At 47.5% G+C, this 10,412-nt stretch overlaps 1 protein-coding gene across 3 annotated transcripts in view; it reads left to right on the top strand.

Moving 5' to 3' along the window:
- The window catches only part of LOC109974447 (pleckstrin homology domain-containing family G member 3), a 33,978-nt gene that overhangs the window by 5,956 nt on the left and 17,610 nt on the right, over window positions 1-10,412 (top strand). For all 3 annotated transcript variants that reach the window (XM_020624645.1, XM_020624646.1, XM_020624644.1), the window contains exons 3-4: window positions 6,695-7,137; window positions 8,751-8,851. In XM_020624645.1, the coding sequence (XP_020480301.1) occupies window positions 6,695-7,137; window positions 8,751-8,851 (544 nt within the window). The remainder of the gene's footprint in view (window positions 1-6,694; window positions 7,138-8,750; window positions 8,852-10,412) is intronic.

The raw sequence follows: 10,412 nt of genomic DNA, 5'->3' as shown, positions 1-10,412 counted from the left end.
TGCTGTTACTGATCACAGCCTGCAAACTGGCGGCAGTCTCGGCTTTATAATGGGGGGAGAGCTGTGATTTAAAGCTGTGTTTCTGTCCGTGTGGTGTTTCAGCATATAAAGTAGCATGGAAATGTTCTGAGGTGTTTCATGTTGTGTATTCAGGGAAACTAAGGCAAAATGTCCAGGCATCGAGCCACAATGCTGCGTTAGTGTTCTGGATGGCCGGGGTCTGACCATCAGCTATTACAACAAAATAAAACGGGTCAAAATGACCTTTGACATTCATGCAAAACACCAAATCAAAGTGCTTCACATGGGACAATGTGTTAAAGCCACAGAGAATCAAAATAGGAGTGAAACTGCTGCAGAGCAATGAAAGGCACATTACAGAACCGTGAGGCTTAAATCAGCTGCCTGGTTGCTGGTCGTGTTGCTGATCCAGAGTCTGGTCCTGAATGCAGCACTGAACGTGGTAGCTCTAGATGGAGGTGTCTCCATAGCAACAGGCTGGAGGCTCATGGGTAGTGTAGTCCACCGGAAATGCCTTCAGAGATCAGAGACTGGTCTGAGTGTGTGACGGCAGTGGGAGGAGGTCTGCCTGAACCTGGTCCTGATTCCTGGGCGTCGAGCTCAGCAGCACGTGTGTGAGTGTATGTTACCCTGCACCCCCCACTGGAAGCTAACCTTGGGTCACATGACCTGAGTCTGGAAACCAGCTGACTTTAACTGTTACATAAGTCAGGTGCTGTGATGTCACTGTGCTGACATGTACTGGTTTATACAGTGGGATTGATAGCAGTAGTAGTTTCTGATGGTTTGTACTGGTGATACTGGTAACAAGTTGATACTGAGTTTATAGTGAGGTTCCATGGTTTCGTTGGTAAAAACAGGCTTGTGTCAGTTTGTATGAGCAACACATTCAGAGCAGGACCAGTAGTGGTACTAGACTGTTGATGTGTTTGTCACTGGGACACCTGGACAGAAGTTTGCTTCGTGTGAGGACGTCCTGAGTCTGCCTTCCAGTGACATCGGCCTGCCGTGAGGTGGTGTCTGGGCAACCACACGGTGTACTACCATCCATACAGTAACGCTGCCGTGTGTTGCTGCTTTGTGATGAAGTCGGAGCCAGTTGTGTTTACTGGTTTTCACTCTAAGTTAGTGTCAGTTTTTATTCAGTCTGTTCCTCCCAGTGTCTCCCGAGTTCAGAGGGAAACTGGGTCCAAGCTGGACGAGTCAGGTCGCCCTGAGGAGGCTGCTGGGAAACGAGAGGTTAATCCTCTCAGTCCGGGGCATTCGAGGCCCACAGGAGCTCTGATGCTCCTCAGTTGTAACCCACCCATTGAGGAGGAGGAGGTGTTCAGATCTTAAGCTCTACCTGAGTGACTCAGCAGCTGATCTCAGATCAGTCAGATGGACGTAATGCTACTTCCTGTCTGTGACTGGCCAATCAGGAGTCACTTCAGAGGGAACCTGCTTTGTTGCTGTACAGTTTCCGCTATGTGGTCATAAGTATGTGGACTCTTGGTGTCTGTGTTTCTGTCTCCGTCAAGTTGTTTGAACCTGTTTCTCTGATGAACAGTTAAGCCACGAGTGTACGACGAGACTCAACAATCACCCCAGTGCAATGTGTTGTAAATATAACCAGTGCCAACGATACGGCGGCAGCACAGACTCTGAATCAACACCTCAGCTCCAAACAACACATGTCTGTTGCATCATGGTGAGACGTCGTGGTTAAAGAGTCCTGTTGTCTTCAGAACAGTCGGCCATTATCCTGCCTCCTGACCCCCTCCCCCCGGGGCGCTCTGTGACACAAATAGACAAACCCACAGCTCTCTGATCAGCTGGTCGCACAAACATCACAGAAACTGCTGCACATTAGAAACTGGATTATGTCATGTGTGGATGTCTTTGGATCCAGGTCACTACACTTTAAGTCACATGGTCGCACATTTCAACGAAACCGGAGCTTTTCACAGATATCAGACGATGAACTGCAGGCTGGACGCTGGACCCTCCCACTGAGGAGGAGGGGGCTGATCCTTGATCCAGTTCAGTCCAGATACTGTGGTCCTTCATGGTCTTCCTCCATCCTCATCCTCCTCAGTCCTCTGTCCTCCAGTCTTCTTCTGCTGTCTCCTGCTGCTCTTTGTTCCTGTACACTTCAAAGTGTCATGAAGGTCAAACAGGAAATGAGTGAAGTTAAAGGTTGGTGCTCTGCAGGACCACAGGCAGGAGGTCCAGTCACTTCAAACACTGGATCCAACACACACAACTGGACCTGGATCAGTCACAGCAGCTGTACTTTAGTTTATCTTCCACCTACACTCAGTGTTTATGGCAGAGCTCAGGACTGACTTTCCTGGTCGTCACATCCTGGTCCTGGCAGACTATCTGCAGAGGAGCTGCTCGTGAAGGCTCCAGCTAGCAGTTATCTACCCATCTACTATCTACAGTACCATGTGCAATAACAACACTGATGTAGGCGTGAAACAGGTGTTACTGCAGTGTGGTAGCTGTCGTTACTGTAAACGTGCACGTGAGTCGGCCCCGCCGCCTGACGGTGCGGAAAGCAGCTCCTGGAGTGAAACTGAAGCAGAGCCCTGGTCCACAGGTCAGGAGTCTCCTCACTGCTCGTGGACGGGTGCAGTCGGTTCGGTTGTATGAAAACATTAGAGAGTCACTCTGGGCCTTCAAGGGAACTCATCTGGACATGAACAAACACGGCAGCGACTAACTCTCGGCCCGAGGAGCAGCTTTCTCTTCCCGCTGCGTTGAAATTAACAGAACAAAGGGAGGAACCGCCTTTTATTGCTTCTCAGTGTGGATCGTGCACAGGCCCAGGTACAGATACCAGCTGTGTCTGTTCCTAATAATATGACTGCTCCTCTTGTAACTTCACTGTCTACCTTTCCTCTTCCTCCTTGTGACTCCTCCTCCTTCTCCATCTGTTCCTTCCCTCTGCCTCCTTTTATGATCCAGCTCCTCCTCCTCCTCCTCTTATTCCTCCTCTTTATCAGCCCGTTTCTGTGTTTAGCAGGAGTCTTATTCCTCCTCTTTATCAGCCCGTTCCTGTGTTTAGTGGGAGTGGACATGTGTGTTTCAGCAGCTCAGTTTACTTTTAAACCTGTGCAGTGTTCAGGCGTCTTTAAAGGTGTAGGAAAACTGATAGTTTTCCCTCTGTGGCTGTTATTTTAAAGTTGTCTGTGAGGGAACATTTGTGAGTGGATGGGGTATCAGAGGAGCATGTGGTGCAGTCTGGCTGGAGGGGACGTTGCAGTGGTTAGGAGTTTATGTTCAGAGGAGAAGGTGAAGATCTCCTTCAGGAGCATCAGGGAGGATCGGTGGCTCAGACGAGCCTTTGTCCACCGCTGGTTTGGTGAGTTGCTGCAGCGGCGTCACACTTTTCTGCGTTAAAATGTGTCGACTGTGATGTCAGACTGTTTGTGGTTCAAACTCAGCAGCTTTTCTTACTTTAGCTGATGAATTTGTTTTCAATCTGTGTTGTCTTTTCTGTAATTTCTCAGTTTTATTCAGCTTCAATAAGCAGTGGAACGGTGTGGACACAGTTTTAGAAACAGTCACAAATAGTTTTTAACAGGACAAACAGGTTTAAAGTCACCAAATGCTCTTAAGAACTTTATTATTTGTGTTAAAATACGTGCGTCTTTATAGATTCTCACTGTTAATGACCCCATAAAACACTAGAAAGTTGGATGTTATAGACTGTTAGCTAAATGCTTCTGGGTTTACACAGTCTCGTGCTACTTCTAATCGATTTTCTGAACTTAACACACAGGTAATTTTCACCCTGTCTCATGTGACTTTGAATGAACTTACTGAAACTACAGTTAATGGTCACAGTAAACATGCTGCTGTCACTGCAGGGGTCAAAGTTCAGCAGTGTGTGTTTGAATGTAAACACTGAGCTGTAACTGGCCAACAGTGCTATTGTGCTGGAGCGGCTGCAGGCCTGTAATTCGCTTCCTGCTGGGTCAGTGAGCGCCTCGCTGGTCTTGAACTGGCAGGACGCCAGCCAGCTAACGGACAGCGTGTGTGTCAGTGTGTGTGTACTCTGGCTTGAGCAGCGGGAAGCAGTCCCCACTCATACAGGGCTCTGTGGAGAAAGCCTCCTCTCCTCTGCCAGTGTTTCTCCACATGATTACTAAGAGCTTACTGCGGTTCTGAGAGCAGCCTCACGTGTCCATCTGAAGAGCTGCTGGTGTGTGTAATCGTTTCTCCTGTCCACAGCCACTGTCACCTGGTTCCTATGTGGGACTGTAGGCGATGACAAAGGTGAACAGTCGGAGTTACACAAACCAGAATCGCATCAGTCCTGTTGTGAAGTAAAGTGATGGGAGAAACTGAACATCTGACCCGACACACATGACACCTTGTCAGACAGAGGCAGAGATGTTTCCCTCTGGATCACTGATTGACTTTCACGCCGCCTCCGTCTCTGAGACTGTTTCCTGCTGTGAATCTTTTCCACCTGAGTCAGTGTTATTGATCTGATGATGTCAAAGGTGATTAAACTGATTCTGTGAGAAACCTGCAGCTTGGATGTGATTGGCTGATTAGAAAGGGGCGTCATAAGGTGGAGACACATAGAAGTGATGAAATGACAACCCAACACAAAAGGTGAATCCCATTTCCATCCACGTTTCCATCACTTGTCTTTTCCTTGCGTGATGTGAGGAGAGAGGAACCTTAACGCGAAGCATCCAATCACAAACTGGTTTCAGATAAAGGGGCGTGTCAGTCTGTAACAGACTTCTGGGAAGGATCCACTTAGCGTATCCTCGGTTACAGCTTCTCCAGTAGCCTCCTCGCTCCTCAGAGCAGAAATAAGAGCTTTGGGACGTCCCTCATCATGGCGGACCAGAACAACATTCGAGTTGAGTGAGGGTCGATGACTGAGGAGTGATAAAATAAGAGTCCCAGTAAGGTGTTGGGCCACCTCGTGCCACCAGAACAGCTCCACCTTGACTCTCCAGGCCTCTGAACTCTCCTGGAGGAGTGAACACCGTTCTTCCACCAGATGTTCCCTCGTGGTGTTTTGATGATGGCGGTGGAGACGCTGTCTAACACGTCACTCCAACATCTCCCATAGCTGTTCAACTGGGCTGAGACCTGGTGACTGGGAAGGCCACAGCATCTGGTTCACATCATGGTCATCCTCATCAGACCAGTCAGTGACCTCTGGTGTCCTGTGGATGGGGGGGCTCTGTCATCCTGGAGGAGACCACTCAGTCAATCTGGTTTGTCCTTGAGTCTGTCACCATCTGTGTGTCTCTAGTGTCTGAACACAGCAGAGTTTTAATGGAAGAAAAGCAACAGAGAAAAACATTTTGTGTTTTACTGTTAAAACATGTTTTATGTTTTTATACAGTGACTTCAAAATGTAAATGAGCAAAATATGAACATTGGTAGCTAACACCGGGACCGTGGAGCCATTTGTTGGTACAGTAAGAAAGACAAACTAGTTAGAAATTCCACCTGAGAGTAAAACACCCCTGGGAGCTGGTTTTATTACTTTGGGCTCGGCCATGTATCAAGTTCATATGAGTAATCTGTTGGTTTGGGCAGGAAGTATCAGGTGTCCACATAACGAAAATCCAGTTCTGACAACAGGAAGGCTGTTTTTAGTCATAGGAGCTGAGTCACAGCCGTCCTGTCAATACCTGCAGTCTGTCTGCACTCAAGCTGAGGTGTGTGTGGTCTGACTCACTCTTCCTGAGGATCTCATCATCTCTGACATCTCTCTGGATCCAACCTCCATAGGTCCAGTGAGAAACCGGAGGAGCAGAGGCTGCAGACCCTGCCTGAGAATCCTCCTGGACGTCCAGCTGAGTCTGCTGCTGGTGATGGAGACAAACTGATACAGTTTGTAGCTAAAGCTGAATCCACAGCAACATACAGCCCCAGAGCATCATGGGAACTGGGGTGGTGGCACAGACTGAGAACAGCCTGACGAGGTGCAGGCTGCGTTCAGGCTGTGTCGATTGGTCTGTGGCCTGATTCTGCTGCTGTCCAGGGCGAGGGCTGAGACACAGCAGACGAATGAGTCAGAGCTGTTGGAGCAGCTGGTGGTGAGAGCCCACATCTGTGGGGGACAACCTGTGGTTTAAATAACAACAGGCTAGCAGGTAGCGCACGTTGACGTCTCAGGCATGTACAAGGGCAGTAGACCATGCACACAATAGCGCACGTTGACGTCTCAGGCATGTTCCAGGCCAGTAGACCATGCACACGATGTACCATACTCTGTTGTTGGCTTTTGACATTCCTCAGATTAGAGACCAAGTCTGAAACTGTCCAGATGGTTTGAGCCCATGATTCACTGTGTGATGGTGATGGGAGGAAGAGGAGCCGGCTGGTTTCTGTGGGTTTCATCACGGTGGGGGGAACGTTGCTGTCGGAGACAGAGTAGTAATGATGATAGTAATAATCTCCAAACACGTCCTGTTTCCTCAGCGACCAAAACTGTATCAACATCACGTTATTTCAAGAAACAGTCTCTGATAACAGCTTTCAGAAAAACATGACCTGGGCTTTTATTATGAAAGAGCCTGCTAGCTGATCTTACTGTGCAAAGACTGAAGTTGTGGAGAGAAGTTTTCCGTTCTCTTCAGTGCAGCTACAGTTTAATCTTGTTTTTTTAAAACATATTTATACAATGTGTCCCCCATCCCCCATCCAGAGTCCCCCCACCTGTCCACTGCCACCATCAGCAGCAATGAGCGCGCTCCATCAGCCACGTCCTCCGATGACTCAGACCGGCGCCCGCTGAGCCTGATCTCCACACTGTCCTCGGGGTCCGGATCCTCCAGAGACGAGAACCTGAGCAACCTGCTGCTGTGCACCCAGACCCCTGATCCTAATATCGACCTGGACCTGAGCCCCGAGAGAGATGAGGGCTCGGGGCAATGCCCACAACCTAACAGGAAGGGGCGGAGCTTCGGCCTCATTCACAACAACGGGCAGTCAACCCCAAGCCGAGGGTCCAGCCACCGGCAGCAGACATCTCCTTTCGTGAGAAGCACCATGGCGCCGAACCCCCAGCTGACCTACCTGGACCGGGTCGTGATGGAGATCATCGAGACGGAGAGGATGTACGTCAGAGACCTGCGCATGATTGTAGAGGTGTGTCATGCTTTTGTCTTTTCACTGAGCAGTTCGTCCAACACGGTTTGTGCGTCTCTCTTGAATGAATTCATAATGTTTGCCGTGTAAGTGTCTTTGTGGTTAAGGCACATAAAATCATGTTTGGTTTCCAAATGAGCTGCATCTAGATCATCAGTGAGTCCACCAGTTATTTCCTCCTGATGTCTCCAGACACGTTTTCTCTAAGTAAACAAACCCCAGATTATCGATCCACTGTCACATCAGTCAGAGAAGCACAGCAAACCACAGAATGTGTTTGGTGGTGTTGCTTTAAACCCCACAATGAATCAATTAACGAGATGTTTACAGTCAGTTAATTAATCCACTAATTAATCAACTTCAGCTCCAGATGGAGAGTGAAGCTTTGTGACCAATGACTTGTGTCTTTACTACAGACAGCCCCCTACTTCAATGTCTCGTCTTTGGATCAGTTTCTTTTTAGAAGGATGTCAGCTGTCACGAAAACATTCAAAGATGAATTTATTGTTTTTACAGCAGGCTGCGTCAGGAACCTCCACCAGTAAGATGAGGCGCCTGAGAGGTAAAACCCAGGTCTAAAACGTCCACAGCATCGCTCTATTAGCCTCATGAACTAGTACAGCAGCTCTGTCACGCACACGCGCAGCCGTATAGAGTAAAGTATAAAAAAAAAAACAGCCTGGGCTTTAAAATCAGCTCCTGGTAAAAACATTTCCTTTGCCTGCAAAGTAAAAAAAAAATGTATCTGCAGCCTTCAGGAAGTAGGAGCTTCAAAATAAGAGTCTGCTGAAGTTTTGGTGCTAATCTCCACAGAATTTAAAAATACCTGTTTGTAATTAACCACATTCCCTCGACCACGGGGGGGCGTGAAGACGTGAAGCGATCTAATCATACCTAAGCATTCTGCATGTAGAGGCTGATCACCGATGCATGTGTCCTTCATCAGAAGCTTGAACCTGCCTGTTAGGGGACTCCTTCAGTGGACCTGACCTCAGATCAGGCCCAGGTCCTGGAGGGGACAGTGTGAGCTGGCAGTGGCGACTCTGATTAACGCCGACATCGTCACACGCTATAATTAACTGGTTAAGTCCTTCACAGTAACCAGATTAGCTTCTTATGTAACAGAGGATGACAGAGAACCCTGGACCCAGAGAGAGACCCTGAACCTGCACGCAGTCCTGATCCAGGAGGATCCGGTCACACTGACGGAGACGGGGTCACAGTCCAGCTCCTGTCATTTAAAATCCCACAGTTCACTTTTTTCTTTTACAGCGGTTCTTTATTTGTAAGACTTGTTGTTTATCACATGAGAAGAAAATATTTTTCTCATTTCATTTGATTTACCTGCAGTTTAATCTGTAACCTTTGACCTTGAGGAACAGCTGTCAACATCTGTCTAATGTTGTCCTTCTTCTCCTTCTGCCTCCTTCCCTCCTCGCCCTTCTCCTTCTGCCTCCTTCCCTCCTCGCCCTTCTCCTTCTGCCTCCTTCCCTCCTCGCCTTCTCCTTCTGCCTCCTTCTCTGCCTCCTTCCCTCCTCGCCCTTCTCCTTCTGCCTCCTTCCCTCCTCGCCCTTCTCCTTCTGCCTCCTTCCCTCCCCGCTCTTCTCCTTCAGGATTACCTGGCCCACATCATTGATCAGTCTGATTTGTCGATTTGTCCTGAGCAGGTGTGTGCTCTGTTTGGAAACATCGAGGACATCTACGAGTTCAACAGGTCAGAAAGATAAAATTAGCCCAGACAAATAAATAAACAAACATGTTTCTAATGTTTTAACCCTGTCCTCTCCCACCCTGACATCGCGTTTCCTCAGGGTTAGTGCTGCCGCTTCCTGTCAGAGGGTGAGTTTATTTTTCAGACCAGGATGCCCGGCCGCACTGCATGGAGTGTGGAGTGGTTTGTGATTTGCTGTGGTTGAGTTTACACAGAGAAAGAAATGTCCTGACATCGTGCGGGGCCCTGAACGTCTCATCACAAATGTGGAAAACAGACTCAGTACCAATCATTTAGCAGTTAACTGAGGAAACTAGATTTGGGAGACAGATCATTTAAACATTTAGAACTGAAACCAGCTGCCAGTAATAAAACTCAGTTTAATCACTCAAAAAGAAAAATGTTTTTAGTCCTGCTCCGATCAAAAATAACTGGAGTGATTAGTTATTTAAATTTTAAATTAGCAGGTTAAAGATTTTAATTATTTCATTTCCATTTTCAATATATTTTGTATGAAAATGTTTTTTATTTAAACATAAAAACCTTGACAGTGAGCCTGGAACCAAACAGTAAATAGAAGGTGTTGATAGGCAGGTGGAGAAACCAGAGCAACCTGATGGAGAGCAGCTTCACCTGCTGGACAGGTGGCGTCAGTGCAGTTGGTGTCAAACAGGAGAAACTAAAACGTTTCAGCAGTTTAATCTGTAACACGCCTTTTGTCGTTTGTTGAATCTCTGCAGGTGGGAAAAGCTTTAGTCCTCAGATTTTCTTTAGGTTTAAAATGTGCTACCCACAGTTTGTTCAGAGATTTTCTCAGCCTCACTGTCGTTTAGTTGTCGGATCCACCTAAAACTCACAGTGAAAGCTGAATGAGTGGCTGTTTATAGTTTCACTTTTCATGCACATTTTGTCGAGTTTAATTTTGAACCAGACAGTTTCACAACAAGCTCCACTGAGTGTTCTGGAGCTTTTGACCACATGATCTTCATCAGCTATTATCATTGAACTGCACATGTTCCAGTTGATTCATTCTTTAAAAACCATTTGAACAATCACTTGTTAGTGTAATGAAACAGGAAGATGACGTTGTCTGCTGTAGCGCCGCCTGCTGAGGAGGAAGCTCATCTCATGGTCAAAACTTCCAGAACCTTCTTGAGTGGAGGTGCAACAGTTTTGTCGACCCGTCAGTAACATTTCCATCACAGTGGTGACATGCAGCAGCTGTTATTGTTGTTTTTTTTTTGTGTGTTGTTGTTGTCGTCATCATGGTGTAGTTCCTTGGTTCTTGTTACCATTGCTAACTCTGAGAGACGAGACAGTCCAAGTAACTTCAAAACAGTGCTGATTTATTCCATGAACACAGGTAAAAATTAACATTACACGCTCAGGTATCTTGCACCTCCAAACTGCTCACAGGCAGATGTAAGATGAAAGACCCTGAACCCACGAGGCCTATACATTATATCCCCTCGGTTGGGCTAGCCCCATACTACACAGAAACGTCAACCAAGACGTCTCTGTTGCCAGCTTTGCAGCTGGTCATAGCAGTAGTCAAAACATGAAG

This window comes from Monopterus albus, unplaced genomic scaffold, assembly GCF_001952655.1.
Source record: "Monopterus albus unplaced genomic scaffold, M_albus_1.0 scaffold334.1, whole genome shotgun sequence".
Classification (NCBI taxonomy): Eukaryota; Metazoa; Chordata; class Actinopteri; order Synbranchiformes; family Synbranchidae; genus Monopterus; species Monopterus albus.
This window is presented reverse-complemented; position numbering and strand designations above follow the sequence as displayed.